At 32.6% G+C, this 21,524-nt stretch overlaps 1 protein-coding gene across 3 annotated transcripts in view; it reads left to right on the top strand.

Annotated features, from left to right (window-relative positions):
• Positions 1-21,524, top strand: part of Med13l (mediator complex subunit 13L) — a 293,930-nt gene that overhangs the window by 27,983 nt on the left and 244,423 nt on the right. For 2 of the 3 annotated variants that reach the window (XM_013360472.3, XM_005329638.3), the window contains exon 2: positions 7,927-8,164. In XM_013360472.3, coding sequence (XP_013215926.2) covers positions 7,927-8,164 — 238 coding nt within the window. Of the gene's footprint in view, positions 1-7,926; positions 8,165-21,524 lie in introns of those variants that run through there. The other variant, XM_078039088.1, reaches the window with a different exon arrangement.

Raw genomic sequence — 21,524 nt, 5'->3', positions numbered from 1 at the left:
AACTTTGCATTAAATACAATTTGTTAGCATATTTTGATGAGTTTTGAATTTCATTTTTTTTTTGTTCTAGCAGAGTTAACTTTTACATAGCTAAAGAATCAAATAACTCTACAAGGCTTATAAGAATAACATTTTACCTTTTTTATAGGCAAACAGTGCCACTCTCTTTTGTTATCTTGGTTCTTACTTAAATGTTTCTAATACTAAGCTAGTAGTTACTTTTAGGTTTTTAATTCTAGATCTTCCACTGGTGAAGCTGAGGATTTATTCTTTCTGCCTCCCACAAAGCAAAATGTACCTTTTCCATCTCCCTATTTTACAAAAATAGTTGTATAGTAATTTTAGGTCACTCAGTACTCAGGGTTAGCATGAATTTCATCATGTTAATGTATGGCTGAGACATCTACTAAACTCTGCTTTTCCTTTTCTGTATAACTTGAAGGGTTATAGTAATATTTTTTTTAAAAGGTTACTTTTCCATCTGTTTTAACCAACTCTTCCCCAAACCTTTGTTCCTGTCTGAAACCCTTTTGAGGCTCTCCTGTGTATTCCAGGTGTTTATCAATTCCTTCTTCTTAAGGAGTCTTTCCTGGAGCCAGTTGAGATGTTATAATCTAGATTGGTGTATACTTGACAACTTTAAATCATCGTTCATTGTAATTTTAGAAATCTCTTTTGTCGTCGTCCTCCTCCTCCTCCTCCTCCTCCTCCTCCTCCTCTTTTTTTTTTTTTTTTTAATTTTTGGACATGCTGGTGGTCAAATCCAGGGCCTTGCACATGCTACTATTAAATTACACCCCCAGTAACTTCCTGGGTTGATTCTTTAATATTCATCCTCATCCCCCAATCTTAATTTTTATTTGCTTTAGTTTCTGGGAGATTTTCTAAACTATCTTCTGCACATTTTACAGAGTTTCATTATTTCTGGTGTCCTTAAAAATTTCTGAGGGTCTTCTCTAAATTCTCTTAACTTCTCTGGCACAGTGTCCTGTTTTTTTTTTTTTTTTTTTTTTAATGGTTGAATGATTTTATCTCTTGGTAGGTTTTTTAAAAGTTTTCTTTTCTTTTTTCTTTTTTTAAAGAGAGAGTCAGAGAGAGAGAGAGAGAGAGAGAGAGAGAGAGAGAGAGAGAGAGAGAGAGAGAATTTTTTAGTTTTTGGCAGACACAAAATCTTTGTTTGTATGTGGTGCTGAGGATCAAACTCGGGCCACAGGCATGCCAGGCGAGCGTGCTACCACTAGAGCCACATCCCCAGCCCCTTTAAAAGTTTTCTATGTTGTCTATTTCCTGTAAGTCATTTTCTGTTTGTTTTGTCTCTATAATTGCTCAGTGGTTTTCCTTAACTGTTTAGTGTTCTTGATTGTTCATGTTTAGGAATGGTGGACTAAAATAATGTTTGGGGATTTTTACGTGAGTGATGCTTATTTACTGTGCACTTCGCTGATCTGTGGGAGCTCTTTTTTTGGAGACCCTCTGATGTTGGTATCTTGGTCTTTCTTTAACTGGTAAGATTTTCCAGACTCATTTATAGTGGGTTATTGGCTACTAACTTTTTTGGTGCTTAGACAACGGTGGTGGTGAAATGGTGGTTCTTGGCCTTCTTTCTGTAGGAGTGCACCTAATTCTGTTTTCACTGTGGTTATCTGCTTTGAGTTTCCCTGTTTTTTTCACAGTTCACATAACCTCTGTTTCATTGTCTTCAGAGAATACCCTTCCCCATTATTTACTGAGGTGCAGATTGGGCAGTAACTCAGCTTTGTGAATTGGGAAAATATCTTAGCATCTCAGTGCTTGCTAAACAGGTTTTCAATCAGTTTTCCTTATTTTATCTCCTCTCTGCCTTTGACCCCTACTACAAAGGTACTTGTATCAAAAATTCCTGAGGCTAAGGGGATTCTGTGTCAATTGGGTTGAAAGATTTCTACTTTCTCCATGTCTAGAATTCAGTTGTCTTAGGGATTATAAGCCTCTTTAGCTTTTGAGCGTCTGTCTGCTTCTTAGCTTTGAAAATTTTGATCCTATTTTCTCTCCTGTTCTACCCATCATTATGGTTTTTATAACTAAAGGAAAAACAAAACAAAGAAACAAAACTTCTTCACTGATGTTTTAGAGGGATTTAAGAGAAAGCAAAACAGATGTGTATGTTTAATCTGTCATCTTTACCTGGAGTTGATTAGTTAGTGTTTTAACACAAGCTTTCAGTTATATGTAACACTTTTTTCCTTCCCATGATTTGAGTTGAGAGGTGTCCTATTATGTTTATTGTATTTCCCTGTTCTTGTAAAGTAGCAACCCTATCATAAAAGGAAGTGAGGTTGGGCTGACTTGGGATTTCTTAGAGCATTCCTGTTAGCCCCAAATGATCACAGGTGTCTTTTCTACACACCCTCCTAGAATCCTGTCCAGAATTAATGTTGGGTATAATTGTTCTGTAGTTCGAGGGATTTTTCAATTTCTTGAAATTTTGAATATCTTCTGGCAGCTCTTGCCACTCGTCATTCTAAGACATCTAAAGGGTTCTATCTCATTTATAAGTTTCTTTTATGAGTGTTTGTAATTAGCTTGGGCCAGGAGACTTGAACTCATTTATAGTATCTAGGTCAACCCTATTACTTTACAGCTCCTGAAGCTGAGGTACCCTGTGATGGTGTAGGTTTCCTAATATCATATAGGTAAATTGTTGAAAAACCAGCCTTGAACCTTTATCTCCTGATCTCCATTCAATATTCTTTTCATGACCTTCCATCTTGGGTTCCTTCTTAACAGCATGTCTGTTAGTTTTACTCTATTCCATGACCATTGAATACAGTTTTAAATCTGGGGAGCCATATTTTAAGTATACATTGTTGGTCGTGAGAGAGCTGGCTTTGATAAGTCACTACAAATAAGTGATAAATAAATCCTCCTTTGGGATTTATCATCCTCCCATATCCATTGGGAGGATTTATCAGCTTATTTCCTACTTATTGTATCTAAAGAACAGGACACTAAGAATCAATATAAAATTTCTTTAAATTGCATCTGTTGTTAGGAAGCACACTTATCCTTATTCTCTTATGATCTGTTTAACTGTAACCATGCTGAATTGACTAGTGGTCTTTTGTTTATGCCATCAGTCTCTGTCCATTCAGTTCAATTTTCCTAGAAACTTGACTGCCAGTATAACAGATTTCAGCCATTGCTGAGTAGATTTATCTTCATCTTCTCTTGCTGTTAGAATAGTTATTTCTTGGTTTGTATACATATCTTCTAAGAATTAATTTGTGTAGGTATTCTTTTATAGTGACAGTATGTAAAAGAAGGTATATAATTACATGAGTGAAATAAAAAAGTCTTTTCATGGGATGTTGTATGGGCACTCATACTGATTTTCTTAATACCCCAGGAAGACTAAAGAAAGAGTCATAAAAACGTTCTTAAAGTAGAAACTATGTACATGAGCTCAAGTCATTGCTAAATTGAGTTGATGTTTTTTTTTTTTTTTTTTTGTATTTTATAATCCTGTGTAATTCTTGCCATTTGTCTTAAAAAGCAGCATGACAGAATGGAAAGAATTTATGCTTTAAATTCAGTTGTGGCTGAAATCCAGTTATTTTGGGGATCTTCCATTTTCTACCTTTATGGCAGTGGAAGAGTTACTTAATCTTTTTGAGTCTAATTTCTTCAGCTACTTGGTAATGAAACTATATCTGGTTATGAGAAATTACATATGAAGACTCTAGTATGGTGCCTGGCATTATAAATTAAATATGCAGACCCTAGTATGGTGCTTGGTATTTGTAGGTCTTTAAACCATGGTGGAGGTTAATATTATGCATACATGTATGCTACTTCTGTTCCTTGTGTCTTTTTGTTTCATTTGTTGATTCTCTATTTTTCAAGTGCCCCCCCCTTTCAGTGCTAGAGATTGAACCCAGGGCTGCTCTACCACTGAGCTATCTCCCAAGCCCTTCTTGTTTTTGAGAGAGAGTCTCATAAAGTTACTGAGGCTTGCCTCAAACTTGGGATTCTCCTGCCTCAGCCTCCTGAGTTGCTGGGATTAGAGGTGTGTACTATCACACCTGGCAAAACCATGTAATTAAAAAATTTTCTTTTTGGTACCCACGATTAAACCCAGTGGCACTTATCTCTGAGCTACATCCCCAGCCCTTTTTATGTTTTATTTAGAGGCAGGGTCTTGCTAAATTGCTTAGGGCCTCGCTAAGATGCTGAAGCTGGCTTTGAACTAAAGATCTTCCTGCCTCAGCTTCCTGAGCCGCTGAGATTACAGGTGTGCATCACCATGCCCAGCTGAAAAAAAATGTGATTTTAAACTTATATATAATTATCGATTATTCATCTTTACTTGACATAAGTAATCTTGTTTTTGGGATAATTTGGCGTGCTGGGGATCAAGCCCAGGGCCTCTCACACACCAATCAAGTGCTTTTTATGCTACATCCTCAGTCCTGGGATAATTTGAATCTAGAAATATTTTAAAGTTTTGCTTAAAATTTTTGAAAGCATTAAATGCATTTGAGTCTTGAAGAGATACATTTGTCAGGAATTGGGATAAGAGAACGTGAAGTATAATTGATTTTTAATTATGATTATGATATATGAAGATATTTTAATGTAATTGAATATGCATCCATGATGGGATTTTTTCTTGGACAAATTATTTTAGTAACATTAAGTTTTTTTTTTATCGAATAGTATTTCAAAATTTAAAGCTAAGTCTTTAAACATCCATTTTATACTTAGTTATCTCTGTTAGCCTTGATTGGTATATCATTGTTAAATTTTCCAATGAAGACTAGTATAATAATATTTAATTTTAGCTTTAAAGTAAAGGAGCTAAATTATTTTAAAATAATTGGGCATTTTTTATTTCTTTTGACTGAATTGGTTATGAAGTTATTAAGTGTGTAGCCTTGCGTAATGTCATTTGAATTTATAATCTATCACTTGCTAGAACAGATTTGTAAAGAACACAGAGAAGGTGGCAGGCAGCAGCTTCCCTTTGCCACTGAGAGCATAGAAGCACTGATAGGAACTTAGGGGAAGTGCCAGGATTAGGAAACCATTCTGAATCAAAGCCAAATATTTTGTCTGCTGAACTGTACCTAATGTTACAGGTGAAAGTGTTCTTGTGAGTAAATTGCTGTGCATAAATTTTGTTTGGAGACCTACTCATTTCATGTTTAAGTATCTGGTATGTCTTAATTTTCTAAGCTTTTAACTATAGTTAATGTCATTACTTGTTATTCATATTTATTGTTGGTATTTGCTCCCTCTTCTCTCTCTGCCTAAGATGCTTAGGTCTTTAGTTTAAGTGATAATCTTCTCTAGCTTTTCTGGTTTCAGGTACCACTTTTTATTCTTTTTATTTGGTTTTCTTTGACATTTATTTAGAAATTGATGTTAAACTTTCTGATTAAAACTACAGACATTGCTTTTATTTGAAGAAACAAAGGAACTTGTATGATTAAAAATGGACAGATATGAACAGATAAGTCAAAGAAATAGTATTATTACTATTTGATAATATCATGTATGTTCTTGCCATGTGTCAGACACCATCCAAAGGGCTTTTTTTAAAAAAATATTTTTCTAGTTGTTTTTGGACACATACCTTTATTTTACTTACTTTTTTTTTTTGTGGTGCTGAGGACCGAACCCAGTGCCTCGCACATGCTAGGCAAGTGCTCTACCGCTTGCCTAGCATGTGCAATAATAATAATAATCTATAGTCCTTGTTCTTCTTCAAGCAGAATAAGGACTGTAGATTAGTTCAGAGATACCTTTCTATAAAATTGACAAATATATTTTTTTCCCTCTTTTTTTTATTGTTGGTCGTTCAAAACATTACATCTAATTTGATATATTTCACAGTTTGATTCAAAAGGGTTATGAACTTCCATTTGGCAAATATTTTAAATAACATACAATTTGGGAGATTATTTGTTTTGTGGGGCCTATCAGTGGAAAACAGTTTGGTAGTGCTCATCATGAATCTTGTAGTATTCTTATTTTTCTGTTAACTGTTCTAAATCGTGCAGTAGTATCTCCTAAGGAAATAAATCAGGAAAACAAGGATGTTCACGAATTTTAATACTAATAATAGTGGGGAAAAAGAGATCATCCAGTTATTGTGGGATAGTTAACTTAAATTTTCTCCTAGCAGTGAAGAGAATATTATGCAACATTAAAATTAATTTTGAAGAATAATTAGAAATATATGAAAACACTTACAAGTGACAAAAAAGGACATAAAACCATTCAATATGGTTTTAAATTTAAAAGTATATATGCAGAAAAACAAGAAGACTGTAAAGTAAGATGTTAATAAATATTTCTGATACAGTTATGATGTATATTGTAAAAAAATTTTTTTTGTGTGCTATTAGGGATTGAACCTAAGCCTTCCAAGAACATGCTAGAAAGCACTGTATCACTGAGCCTAGAACTTTTTTTTGTTACTGGAGATTGAACCCGGGGCCCTTAACCATTGAGCCACATTACATTCCGCCTCCTTTTTAAATGTTTTATTTAGAGACAGGATCTTGCTGACTTTCTTAGGGCCTAAGTGCTGAGGCTGGCTTTGAACTCATGATCCTTCTGCACAGCTCCTCAGTCGCTGGGATTATAGGCATGTGTCTTAGAATTTTTTTGTTATGTAGTACTTTTATTCTCAGAGGAAACCAAGTAGTGTACAATGAAAGCCTAAATGATGCCAATACCAACTTTTACAAGTTGGGATTAGATTAGATTTGTGTGTCTCAGAGTAGAGTATATGTTACTGACAATGAGTAGAGTATATGTTACTGACAATGTTAGTTTGGATATTATTTTTGTGACCATTCTTTTGAAGTGAAACTCTTTAAACTTGGATTAAAGAAAAATGTTTTTTTTTTCTTAAATATGATCATTATAGTTATTGACAGTTGTGGCGCTTTAAATTTCTTTAAGTCATGTTGGTAGAAGATATGACTTTTTCTGCTCATTGGTACTTGTTTTTTGAAAAACAATTTGTTGACAAAAAAGTGATTTTGTAGGGGAAGAAATGAAGAAAGATTGGATGTAAGGGTCACATGGATTGTTGGAAACAGAATTACATTATGAATTAGTTTTATTCTCAGTTTTGAGTGTATTGTTTATTATTACCTAAGTAAGGAGTTCACCTCTTTTTTTTTGTTTTTAAAGTTTAATTCTTTAAGCTTTTGGAAATCTTAAAATGTAATGCATATGATGGAACAGAGTTAAGATTTCTATTCTCTGCTTGTTTTGAGTTCCCATGTTTTAAAATGTGTTTGAAAAACAAAAGACCAAAATAATTAGGGAATTGTTATAGAATCAGAGCTTTTCTGTGTGCTGTCTGCTAAGTAGCACAGATAAATTGCTGATAACTAAATCAGTTTTGTTAGCATCTTCTTCTTAAATAGCCTTTTGGTGTTCACGATGAAGCATTGTGCTGTTGCATGTTAACGCTTCCCTGATTAAAAAGAATTTAAACTGTAGCTTCTGAATGAGAAGAAATGAGGAAACTATGAAAGAAATTATTTTACTTCTATAGGTAGAGTATTCCTTATCTGAAATGCTTGGGACTAGTGTGTTTCAGATTTTGCAGTTTTTCAGATTCATTGGCTGAGCATCCCTAATCTGATAGCCTTTCTTGATTTTAGAGGGGGCAAAGGAAGTAATTTCTATCAAGATTTCTACTCATTTTTTTTAACAAGCTGATAATCTTTATTTGTTGTTGAACCATTTTATTTGCCTAAATATTTACTGCAAAATCCTAGTTCTCCTTGGGAGAAATCATGTTGTGGAGTTGAGTGTAAATATTTATCTTAGCAAATTTGCTTTTCTCTGTGAAAGCTTGTTTTTAGTGGTCTATAAGTAAAAAGAAACATCAAAATGATTGAAATTTTCTTGTCTTTTTTGCAGGCTGAACTCACAGGAATCAAATGGCGTAGGTACAATTTTGGAGGGCATGGGGACTGTGGACCCATAATTTCAGCCCCAGCCCAAGATGATCCAATCTTGTTAAGTTTCATCCGCTGCCTGCAAGCCAACCTGTTGTGTGTATGGCGTCGTGATGTCAAACCAGATTGCAAAGAATTATGGATATTCTGGTGGGGAGATGAACCCAACCTTGTGGGTGTAATACATCATGAACTGCAGGGTAAGGATTATGTTTTTTTCTTAAAAATTATTTGAACAGTGGTAAATTCTGAAAAGGTTAAGACTGATTAAGAAAGATTCCAAGTGTTTAATAATGGGTTTGTCTATAATCCTCACTCTCACCCTTCTTCTTCCTAACCCATATTTTACCCAAGTTCTCATGTTCTTTCCCAATCACACTGAGAATTAGATTCTTGTAAAATGACTATTGTTAAAGAAAAGTAAGTGTTCCCTGGGTGTGTTGGGGTGGAAATAAGACTAAGAATCCACTGTTCTTAAATAATAGGAAATTTTGAATAATTAGCATGATAGTAAAATGAACAGAATTGCTTTTTCTTAGACTGGGCTCTTATGATTCATTGCCAGCTGAACTCTTTGGTGGAAAATTTGAAAAGTAACACAGGAACTTAAGTGTAAGCCTTATTGGGCAAAATTATGATATTGGACAGAATTTTGAAAAAAAGATTACTATAAAGGATCTGGTTTGATTACTGTAAAAGATCTTAGCAAAATTTCCCTTGCTTTGTTACTGCATTTTAAGTAATTCAGTGATTTCAAGAAGATTGGCTTTGGTGTTAACTAATTTCCACATCAAATTGCATCTGATATCTAGAAACTGAACTAATGTAAGGATTTTATTGTTCTAAGTTGCTCTTCATATTTACCATCAAATTATAACCAGAGGAAATTTTATTAGTTCGAGTTTCTGGTAAGAGGCATTTTGCCTAACTACTTTATGTTTTGTTAATTAGTGGTTGAAAAGTTTCAGGTAGTGTTTGAAATGTTTTGTTAGTTAACATTATTTTTTTAAAGGAAGTAGTAAAACTAACTTTAGTGCATATTTGTGAGTCTGCTCAAAAGGTTCAAAAATTTGCCTAAACTCCTTGACACTTTTCCAACTTTTCTTGGCAGCCATTTTTAATCTCTGGTATCTGCTGCCACAACAGCTAGGGGGCAGTAAACCACAGTGGACTAATTGAGTTGTTTACCTTATTTATTAAACTCAAATCTTCTGATATTTTTTAGGGTATTTGTTTTGTAAATACAAAAATTCATTCTGGGTGAGATTGCTTACTTAGCTAGTTAATCAGCAAAATCTCAGAATTTATGATCATCATTAAGTCCATTTCATGTAGTTAGTAGTTAATTTAGATAATATTGTTAGAACACCCAAATTCTGTTGATCAGAATTTTAAAATTAAGATAGTTTGAGATACTCATAGCATTTATGTTTGTCCTCTTCAATATCAAAACATATACATATTTTACTGTTAAATGTTTTTGTAACATGTAAAGGAACAGAACTTTTCTTTTTCCCTACCCCCCGTTTTTGTTTTAAATTGATTTCTTATTTCTCATAATGTGTTCTGCCTCGCCTTCTTTCATTTTGCTGTTCCATATTGATCCCCTCATGATTAAACATTTTTGTGTTAGCAGTACAAATTGTTTGGTAATGGTGAGGAAACCAAACCGAATTGTTTGATTTATTTAATTGAAGTATTTATTTATTATTTCATTGAAGTATCATTCATAGCAACAAAAAAATTTTCACTGTTAGAAGAAAATCAGGTTGTTATTTTTTTATGGGCTTTGGTACTGAGATAACACAAAGGTGTATGCTATTTACATTTCTTATAGTAGTTTTAGATTGAATAGGTTCATTAATTTTTTTTTGACAAAAATTAAGCAAAAATTGACTGATTTTTGAAATTATTTTTTAAAATTACAGAAGTACTATATATTTAACTAAAAAGCTAGGAAAACAGAACCACAAAATGAAGCAAACAAAGAAATGAAAATCCTGGAGGCTAATGCAGAGTTTTAATAGTTGATGTTTTCATGTATAAACGAAATTGGTATCATGCTGTTTTGTAGCTCAGTCTTCTCTAACAAATAGGTTGTGAACATTTTCCCATGGAATGAGTTTTTCTCTATTGAGTTTAGGACTATGTAAATTGTTTATCCTTTGTGTGCTACCAGCAAAGTATTATAGTGATAGAACAATTGTAACTTTGTTGGATATGCCTCTTCCCTTTAATAAAAGTTGAATTTTAAGAAAGTTATTAGATGTACTCATATGAAGTGTCTACTTTTTTATATAGTAGAGGTTGAAAAGGGTAGTATTATGTGGTTCAACCTAATAGTAAGAAATGTTTGAAATTTAGTTAGAAAAATGGCATAAAGACAACTTTATTTCAAGTGATGGGAACTATGACACATAGAGGAAACATGAAAAATGAAGGATACAAAAAGACTATTAGTCATGTAAATTAAGGATACGTAGGAATCTGTTTCATTCTCTAATGTATTTAAAAGTAATTTCATTTTGGCTAGAATAAATTTTGGCAGAATTCTGTTACTAAACTTCAACATAAAAATATAACTGTACTATTACTTGCATCGTCTCCTTTTTTTTTTTTTAAATAGGGACATCTCACTGTTCCTTAACATTATTTTTTAGTTATGATATTGGCATTTCCCTTTGTCTTTATGGTGGTCCCAAAAGAGCTTACTACTTAGAAATGCCACAGTAAAATGTAATACCAAAGCCAACATCTTGCATTTAAATGTTATAAAACATCCCCATAAATGATAAAGGGTTTTATAATATTATACTTTTAAAAATGCTTGAAATAGCTATGAAATAGTGTAAGAGAAAACAATAATACATGTATAGTTTGTCCCTGTCACTTGGAGAAACACTTGTGGGCTCTCGTCTTGGAATTGTTTGTGGCATAGTGGTTTAGAGCTTGGGCTGTGGATTGCTTGGGTTTGAATGTCTGCATGATCATTTAAAAGTTATGTGTCTTTTGTCAGTATATTTAACTTATTGTCTCAGTTTCATCACTCTAAATTGGATTATGAAGCTGAAGTTTATAAAGTGCTTAAAATAGCACACATAGTAGTCAAACTATAATTGTGACTGCTACTGCTGCTGCTAGTAGGATGACGGCAACGCGTACATCAAAATTAAATCATTTTGGCAATATTTAAACAATTTGGTTCTGTTCTGTATAACATTTAATGCTTGCTAGTATCTGTCAAATACTATTTTTAAGTGTGTACTTTTAAGTCGAAGTAAGTACATTTTTTAATTTTAATGTTTAGCAATATAAAATACCAGAGTAGTGAAGATAACCCCTGCTCATAGGATCTTTATCAGGACTTCCATGGCAAAACCTAAATGACATTATGGAGAGATCAGTATTTGAAGATTTGACATTGTTGTGTCCCTATAGAGTTGAGTTGCAACTTTGCTGACCTCTGCCCATAGTGGTATCAAAGAAGGGCACATGCCGGATGGGTGTATTTTTCCATCCTTATGGCCATATCCTCTGTCTGTGGGTTCAATTTTAGGGATTGGAATGGATCCCTACCCTTGATAAGCTCATAATCAAAAAAGGTATAATACAAGCATAGAAATTTGTCTGTGTTAGAACACCATAAGAATGTAAGAAAAGGTGACATTAGAGGTAAATCTTATAGAATATATAGAACTTATCTAGGTTGAGGTGGAGCTTGTTCTAGTCACAGGAAGGAGCTTACAAAAGGTTTATGGAGTACAGTGAAGTAAGGATGAGGAATTTGTCTTACTTGATAGGTTTTGAGGAATTGCTGTATATTTCTGATCAGGAAAGCTATAATTAGGAAGATTAACACCTAATGTACAAGATGAATATGAATGGGAAGAACATAATTTTACAATAATTAATTTTATTCTAAATTAGGATATGAACTTAAACATCCTACTAGTTTAGGATACAGATTAATTTAAATTACAAAATATGATCAGGTACTAACCTTGATATTAATAATTAATAACCTTGATATTAATAATCTTTGATAATTATTTACACCTGTGCTCTTTTCTTTTGATTAAATTCTTTCCCATAGTTTGAATTTTAGAGATTGATACAGTATGCTAAACTGACCCCCTATACTAACAAAATCGTTTTAACAACAGAGTCTTCTGTCTACTTCACTGCCTAGTGGTAGGGAAAGACATGCAATCTAAAACCCTCAATAGTAAAGAGAGCACGCACGGACTTCCAGGGATTGGAGATTGCTGTGTAGAGCGTTAAGAGCGTTTGTTGCAGAAATAACAGATACAGACTAGTATGTGCTCAAGAATGTTTGTTTAATCAGTGAATGAGACTTATTTTATGTGATTCTAATTAAGCATAGTATCAATTTTGCAGAGAGGGTTGACATATAGTAAATTCTTGAAAAATTTTAGAGGATCTGATAATGTGAGGAGATTGAAATAGTTAAAATTTGGCATTTTTTTTTTTTTTGGTTTTAATTCCCAAGAGGTGGAAATATCTAATTTTCTTTATATGTTTTACCAAAAACTTACCACTAAATTTTCACTGTCTATAATTTTAAAATTTAATGTTGTGTTTTCCCTTTCCCTTTTGATTATTACATAGACAAATACATATTGTAACAATAATACAACTTTAGATCTTTAAAAACATTTGATCCAATATCAGTATCAGAAGTCTTAGGAATTGACTTAAAAAGCATTGGGGCAAATTGGCAGTTCCTTGTGTGTTTAGGGAGAGAAATATTGCCTATTGCCTTTTTTTTTTTTTCCTTTTTAAAGGGTGCTGCTGCCTATGCTAGGAGGCATGAGCCATTGTAAAAACAACATTAGGACACACAGATCGGGTTTTCTGACAGTGACAAGTGTGAGACAACAATTTAAAACACTAATATTGTGGTTTATACTGTTGAACTCTCTGTAAGCTTCTGAAAAAGACGTAGGCATTTTGTAGGGGTATAGGAAGGCTGAGAGAAGAGAATGGGGAACTAGTTTGTTAATATAATATAATCAGTGTAGAATATGATCTATATAATCAGTGTAGCGTGTGATCATATTCTCAAATGATGGGATTGATGTAACCTGTGTTTATCTCCAAGGAAGAATCCAACTTCCTCAGTCCCTTCCTCCTTTGATTTAGAAAAATGTTTACACATGTATATTCATATACCTTTCCCCCTGATAATTCAACCATTTGAAAGTGGTTTTCAGACATTATGAACCTTTATCCTTGTAAATCCTAATAAGAACATGGGATATTTTCTTACATAACTATAAAACTGTTGTCATACTGAAGAACTTCAACATCCACATAAGAATGGACATCCACATTAGAATATTTAATATTCAGTTCATATTTTAATTTCCATGGTTGTCCCAATAATACTTATTATAGCTTTTCTTCCCTCTGATCCAGGCAGGGTTTAGTCAGGTTCATATAATGCATTTATGTGTTTTGTCTCTTTAGTTTCTCGGAAGGTACCACTTTGCCTAAGTTTTCTTTCTTTATCCTTGTTTGGTTTTTTTGAAGATATTGATGTCATTGGAAGGGACAAGTTCAGTTATCCTATAAAATTTTCGATATTTTGAAATTGTCAATAGTTTCCTCATGATGAAAGTCAAACATTTTTGGCCATACGTAGGGTAGATAATGTTGTATATTTCCCATGTGTCACATCAGAGGTACAGTATGCCAGAATTAATAGTACTAAGTTTAATCACTTTGTCAAGGTAAGTTGGTGTCTGCCAGATATCTCCAATGTATGTTCTTTCCTTTTGTAATTATTAAGTGGATTTGAGGTGAAGCTTTGAGATTTTATAAATAGCCTTTTCCTCAAAAGAGCCTCATTTTTAGCTTGTTTAAATCAACAGAATACTTCCTTGAACCATCTACTTCTTTTTTTTGAAATTGTGATCCTCCTGCCTCAGCCTCCCCAGCTGCTTGGGATTATAGGCGTGAGCCACTGTGCCAGAAACCATCTGCTTTTTAAATGATCAAATAAATACTGCTCCTTAAGTCACAGCCAAGGTCAAGAGGAAAATGAAAGAAAAACAATGAAGTTCTAGCAAAGGCAAATTAAAATGGCAAAGTCAACCTCTGAAAATTTTTCTTTATAGAATTAATCTTTGAGTGTCGATTGAGGAGTAGGATAGCTGGGTCAAATGGTGGTTCCATTCCAAGTTTTCTAAGGAATCTCCATACTGCCACCAGCAATGTATGAGTGTACCTTTCCCCCACATCCTTGCCAACACTTATTATTGCTTGTATTTTTGATAACTTCCATTCTGACTGACATGAAATGAAATCTTAGAGTAGTTTTGATTTGCATTTCTCTAATTACTAGAGATGTTCAATATTTTTTCATATATTTGTTGATTGATTGTACATCCTCTTCTGAGAAGTGTCTGTTCAGCTCCTTAGCCCCATTTATTGATTGGGTTGTTTGCTTTTTTTGGTGTTAAGTTTTTTGAGTTCTTTATATACCCTGGAGATTGGTGCTTTATCTGGTGTGTAGCAAAAATTTGCTCCCCAAATGTAGGCTTTCTCTTCATCTCATTGATTAATCTTTGAATTTAAAAAAAAATTAAAATTATTTGAACTTACTTTTCAAGTGTAGAATAGTGGATTTGAAAAAAAGATGAATTATATGGTTCTGCAGCATTGTAGTTATGTAAAAGTATTTAATGTATCAGCATTTCTTTTTACAATTGGAATTTTTGAGATTGATTATACAGTGTACCTGAAAAATAAATTTTCCTTTACCTTTCATTTTTATGGATGATAATAGAAAAATACATTTGTATTTTATGAGAAACAAAGTACTTGCAGGGAGGATATATATTCAGAGGTAAATAGTTCTAAGTAGTTTATAAGGTATCTTGGTTTTAACTGGAATCTAATCCAAGTCTTAATATATATTTTTTGATTTCTTTAATCATTATTGTAATTCTGTTTTCCAGTGTTTTGTTCTGAAAGTTTGCTAAAGCTTTCACATAGTAATAATTTTCATTGTACGATGATTATCTAGATGATTCTAGTGCATACATACTTTTATATTAGACTACTAAATAATTATATTCTTAAAAGATATAATTAAGACTTCAGTAATAGATTCATATTGTAAAATTATGGCATGATTATATTGACTTAAGGATTTTTTCATATGAAGAATAGAAAAAGATCCATTGAATTCGGATTATCAAGCTAAATGTGCTTGAAATTGAGAGGATAAGTTGAAGTCAACTTTTTTTTAAAAAAAAAAAACCTTTATTTTGTTTATTTAGTTTTTTATTTATGTAGTACTGAGTGCCAGGACGAGCCCAGTGCCTCACGTCTTGAGCCACAACCCCAGCCCGGAAGTCTGACTTTTGAAAGTAAATAAAATTGATGTGTTACCATGGGTAACTTACTGACCCATGTAATTAGTTTTTTTTTTAAATGAAAAAAATGAGACATTTATGTTGAGATTATAGTGATATAGTATGTGAAGAAAGGACTTATGTTCTAATGATATGAAAATTAAGTAGTTGATAAAAAATTATAATTTAAAGATGATTGATTTAGGGAAAAGTTTAATTGTTTGATGGGGGGGGGTTAAGTACTGGTAAGTATAGGGATCATGGTCTAATCTTTTTCCATTGATATAAAGCCCCCTACAGATGTAAAGTAAACCTGAGTAAAATCTCTTTCTTAATGAGGTGTGACAGTCACCATTGGAACAAATTGAGAATTGACTACACTATGTAAACTGTATAACAGTCTTTAAGTTTTTTTTTTATTTTTGTATTAGATGAACACAATACCTTTATTTGATTTTTATGTGGTGCTGAGGATCCAACCGAGTGCCTCACACGTGCTGGGCAAGTGCTCTACCAACTGAACTATAACCCCAGCCCTCTTTCTTCTTCTTCTTCTTCTTCTTCTTCTTCTTCTTTTTTTTATGGTACCAGGAATTAAACTCGGGGGCACTTGACCACTGAGCAACATTCTCAGCCCTTTTTTTGTATTTTATGTAGAGACAGGGTCTCACTTAGTTTACTCTCCTTAGCTTAGTGCCAGCTGAGGCTGGCTTTGAACTCATAACTCTCCTGCCTCAGCACCCTGAGTTGCTGAGAATTACAGGCCCATTGCCTCTTTTTTCTTTTTAATTCAAATAATTTTGGTGATGAATACATTGTTACTTACGAATAAATAAATTAGTCCAGGAATTTTATGGATAGATGTTTGGAACCTCTCCTCTGCCTCCTTATTTGTCTGTATTTTATTTCAAAAGTTTATCCTTTAATAGAAAACTTTATTTAGATGAAATTGTTGTACATTAAGTTGGTTACTTAAATATTTCTTTGTCCAGTAAAATAGTTTGTTTTATCTCTTGTTCAGGGAAACTGATTTAAGAGTCTCAATATGAAAAATTGGAGGAAATATTTAAGTGTTAATAAGATTAAAGTCCTAAATAATTCATGAAAAAAATTATGTATTTCTGACTATTAAATTTGAATAGGGTAGAGATGTGAAATCACATTTATAGAGAGCAACACCTTTGTTTTATAAGCAAACACTTTGCCAACATATTTATTTGGCATTAAGTTGATCTTGCTGTTGAAGTATTTTGTGTAAAAGATGAAAATTAAAAAGTCCCTAAATGTAACTGGGATTTTCTTAGGAAGAAAGAAAGGGGAATGGTTCTTGATGGTCAGCAGAAATGAACGTCCTCTTCCATTTTTGTGTTGAACTTAGCACACCCAAAAGGAAATTGAAGCTTAGAGAAGTCTGTAATTAGTCATGTCACTAACAGAGGTGGAACCCAAACCCATATTTTGTAACTTTTAAAGCATATTTTGTAAACTTTTAACTTTGAAACTGTTGTCTTCTGGCAGGATGTACATGACCAGCTGTGTGATTATGCCATATTAAATGAGTAAATTCACTTTATCTGACATGTTTAAATAAAACCTACATTACTGTTAGAATTTAATTTATATCAAATCAAATCTATTTCCTGTACTTATAGAAACAGCCTTGGCCTGCGCTCTTCTTGACCAGGGACTTACCTTTTTCTGATTTTAACAAGTGTTGATTCGACAGCATCATCTCATGCATTTAGTCTTTGATCTACTGAACTCTGCTCATGCCAAATTGATAACAGAGGAAGTAAAAATAAAATAGTTTTGGGCTTATAAAAACTTGACATGAATGTAGCACATTTGAATATTCTTGAATATATTTGAGTACCTGACAGGAGTTAGCACGTGTTTTTATAAAATATCTTATTGAAGTAATTGAAAATGTAGAGTTATACATTTGCTGTCATTAGAGGTTTTTTTCCCCTCTTCTCTTTTTCTTTTATAAATCTATTATCATATGCCCAGATAATGAAAAGTCAGAGTTACTTAGAAAGAAAGGGGATAGCTACTGGGTGAAGCAGGATTGGATGCTGAGGCTACGCCACAGGAGTCTGGGGCCTGGTTAAAGAAGAGTGGACTAACCTGATTTATTTATAGATCACTGTGCTGAACTTTCTGTCAATGATTGTCAGAAAAAGTACCTACATATGGTTTCCATTTGATTTTGTTTTATGATTCTTAAGCAAACAGAAATTAAAACTTGGTATATACTAAGGAGGTAAGATTTTAAAAGTTCTAGAAAATAATGTAGAAATAACAAATAGCACCACCCCCCCCCCCCAAAAAAAAAGATGCAAACAGTATAGAAATCTGTTTTAAATACTAGGGAAGCATGAAACTGAACTCGGTTGCTTTAAGTATTTCATCTCTGAGCTGCCATCCTGATGCTACCTGAAGAGGTTCTTCTCATTGAATATCATTATGGCTAGTAAGTGTTCCATAATTTTCTTTAAAGCTCCATCTATGTAAATATTTTTGAACAATTTTACACAAGTACTAGGCCACATACCTATTTCTTATAAACCCGACATTGATAAAATGCACTCTTTGTATAATTGGGTCTTGTTTTGATCCTGGCTCTTTCATATTGTGATTTGGCAGTGAGTTCAACAGAATAAGCATTATCCTCTTGAGGCCCATCTAGGATTGAACTAAAGGGCTTCTACAATAACCACATGATCATACAATTAGTTGTTCTTTTTTTATTTTTTATTTTTTTATAAATGCCTGATAATGTGACTGAATATGAGCTGGTTGCCAGGGTATTGTGGTGGAATAATAATCTGCAGTTTGTATTTAATCATGCAGCAGAACTGTCTTGATTAAAAAACAAAACAAAAACAAAAAACAATCCAAAATAAAACCCAGAAGATAAAAATTGGATAAAGGTGAAGAGCCTTTGTGTTGAAAAAGATGGTATGCATAGAGTGATAAAGTGAAAATGAAGGTCAGCTGCCCACAGTTTATTTTGTCATTAGTAGCCTCTTCATATTTAACAAAAATATCAGGCAAAATACACCCCCTCCGCCCCCACTCCTTGGGTGCAGGGGCTGGAACCCAGGGCTTCCTGTGTGCTAGGCAAGTGCTTTCCTGCTGAGCTGCATGTCCAGCCAAAAAATATCAACCTTAAAATACTACTTATTTCTGACTTTGCTAAAGTTGGGGGAGGTGAGCCTTTTTGTTACTCTTGGGGCTTACTTTTTGAAACCAATAAGTAAGTATTTTAAAGGACTGCCTGAGTAAGGGAAATGTAAACTTCTTCAAGTTCTCTTCATTAAGGTTATTTTATTTTTCAAAGGTAATCTTGGACCTGTTTTTAAATGTAAGCTATTTTGGTGTTTGCTATTTATACGCAAGTGTGTTCCTCACATTTAAACATATTTAGTCTAAAGGAGAAAAATTTAGATACTTGCAGTTAAATTTTAGGCCCTATATTTTTAGCTTATTTTAAAAGTAGCCTAGTATATATTTATAATGAAAAAGCTTCTGCCTTGGCATCCTTGTACAAATTAACCTACAGTTGATTGTTTAGGGAAGAAATAGCATGTGTTGACAATGATTCTTATTTTGGAACATTTGTCATACCATTTATTTAGTTCATGGAGAGTTTAACAAAGAGGGGCTCTTAACTGCTTCAGTCACCTTTGCTACTCAAATTATCTGCATTGCTGCAGGAAAGGCTCTATTAACTAGATCTCAGCCAGAGCCCTCAAATGGATTAAACATGTCTTGTACCTTTCTACCCCCCAAAATTAAATGACTTAAATATAACAGTGTCAAGTGATTAATATAGCTAGGGCAGATTTATTTGATTTCCAGTATGATTGGGGCATTATGCTTGAGAGGATACTCTGGGGGACAGAAGCACTCTCATGGGCTAAGTGCTGATTTAGTTTAGTTGCCCACACTTTTAAAATTATAGTATTGTATAATAATAATGATCAAGTAATAATGATATATGAGAGAATGCTTAAAAAGCATTTAAAAGAAGGCTCACTTTCTTTTTTTACGTATTTCCTTTTATATTCTATAGTTTAAAAAAAATTTTTTTTTAGTTATAGGTAGACACAATATATTTTATTTTTATGTGGTGCTGAGGATTGAACCCAGTGTCTCATGCATGCTAGATGAGTGCTCTACCTCTGAGCCACAACCCCAGCCCCTATTCTATAGTTTCTAAAATGGAAATTTAAATTTTTTTTTAAAAATTAATTGAATGATTTTCCATAAATTGTTCTTATTAATGTTGTAGATAATAAGTACTTTGGATGCTTGGCAAAAAGCATGAGTTGTATGTAATTGTCCTGTAGAACAGGTGACTGTGGAAGAATACTATTTTTTTGGGTCAAAGTGCTTAATGATTTTTATGTGTCAGAATTCTTGTTAACTTATAAATTCATTAGGGATAGAATGACTTGGCTGACCTACAAATGTTATGAGTTGCCAGTCCAACACTGAAGTTGATATTTGATATATGGAAGTGGTTATCCAAGATTGTCAAGAAAGTCTTAATTGAATCATATCATTTGATGTTTAAAAAAGGCAGTTACAACTGTTTACTGACTTTGGTGTATAAAACACCTAGGCTTGTTCCTGAAAGGATTTAAGAATAGTGAATTGAAATTTTTAAATTTTAATTAAATTTTATTTAAAATAATTTAATTAAATGTTATATTATTTTAAATAAGAATTATGATCTAATGCCTTGAAAATCAGTGTGTTGTATCTTGATTATCAATTGATCAGAGTATTTTCAAATTTTTCATTAGTATCATACATATAGAATTAATAAGAATATTTGGTTTATAAGGATTACCACTCCAAATTCATGCTATGTGTCATAATAAATCTGTTTCCTCTTCTGCATTTTTTTGTATAATAATTTTTGTGTTGTGATTATTAATTTTATAATAATAATAAACTAGGAGGGACTCATGGATGATTTTAAAGTAATAAGTTGGAAATTAGAAAGCAGATAGTAGTCAAATATTTATATTTCACTCCTTATATGTTAGGCATTATACTAGATGCTTGATCATCAGTCTTAGAGTGGAAAGTAGTTTTGGATTTATTTTTGAATCTTAACTTGAATGACATAGGGAAAAATTCAAAAGTTTGCTGATTTGTTTTTTTACCTTTTATGTTTATTAAATTTGTTTTTGTTGAATACATGAGGTAAATTTAGTAGTTATGAAATAGGTGTCAGCTTTTGCTATATTGAGACTGTAAATCTGATACAACTCTTTGAATGTTAGGAGGATTGCAGACTAATCACTGACTTTTTAAAAAGTTCAGTGGCACATCAGTTGAGGTGTTTTCTTTAAATAGTAGAACGACACATCTGTTTAATTACTACAGAATGAAGTATTGGGCCCAAAATTGTAATGGCTTGCTGAGATAAGTGGGAATCTAGAAGTCAGCTATGTAAATAATCATTTTCTTCTGGAAATTTCTGCATAGAAAGCAAGAAGAAGTAAACATTCATTGAAACTGTAATTCTGATTATTATTTTATGATTTAAATTAATTCCAAGTTTATTTCCTGTGTATTCTGTGAAAAGAGTAATCAGTGTATAATGGCACCTACAGAGCTAATAATTTATTATTAACTTTAGATCCTAGAGGTAATGTTACAGATAGTTTTGCTATATTATTCTAAAAACTGGCAGTTTTACTTAATTTTGTAAAAACTTTCTGGAATTCAATCTTTTAAGCATTTAAAAGTTTGAACATTTCCTAAAAAAGAAATTTGTTTCAATTATGGCATTAACATTTTACCCTTAAAGTAATTTGCCTTGGAAATGCTGTATATTTTATATTTCAAAAAGTTAAATTAATATTAAATTAATATGCATATATGAATGAATGCTTCTGGAAGTTTGGTTTGATGGGCATCCAGGGATTTTAATTGAGGGTACACTATGAATATAAAAAGTGAATTAATCTTTATATTTGTTAAATCTGTTTGTAATTTTTTTTTTTTTTTTGGTGCTGGGTATTAGACCAGGGCCTCATACGTGCTAAGCACTCTGTCACTGAACTACATTCCTAACTTGTAAGTTCTTAAAGTACATATTTATTTATATTTTTAAAAATATATGTACATATAAAATGTATAGCCAATTGATTTGTAT

The sequence above is a fragment of the Ictidomys tridecemlineatus genome, chromosome 2, assembly GCF_052094955.1.
Source record: "Ictidomys tridecemlineatus isolate mIctTri1 chromosome 2, mIctTri1.hap1, whole genome shotgun sequence".
NCBI lineage: Eukaryota > Metazoa > Chordata > Mammalia > Rodentia > Sciuridae > Ictidomys > Ictidomys tridecemlineatus.
This window is presented reverse-complemented; position numbering and strand designations above follow the sequence as displayed.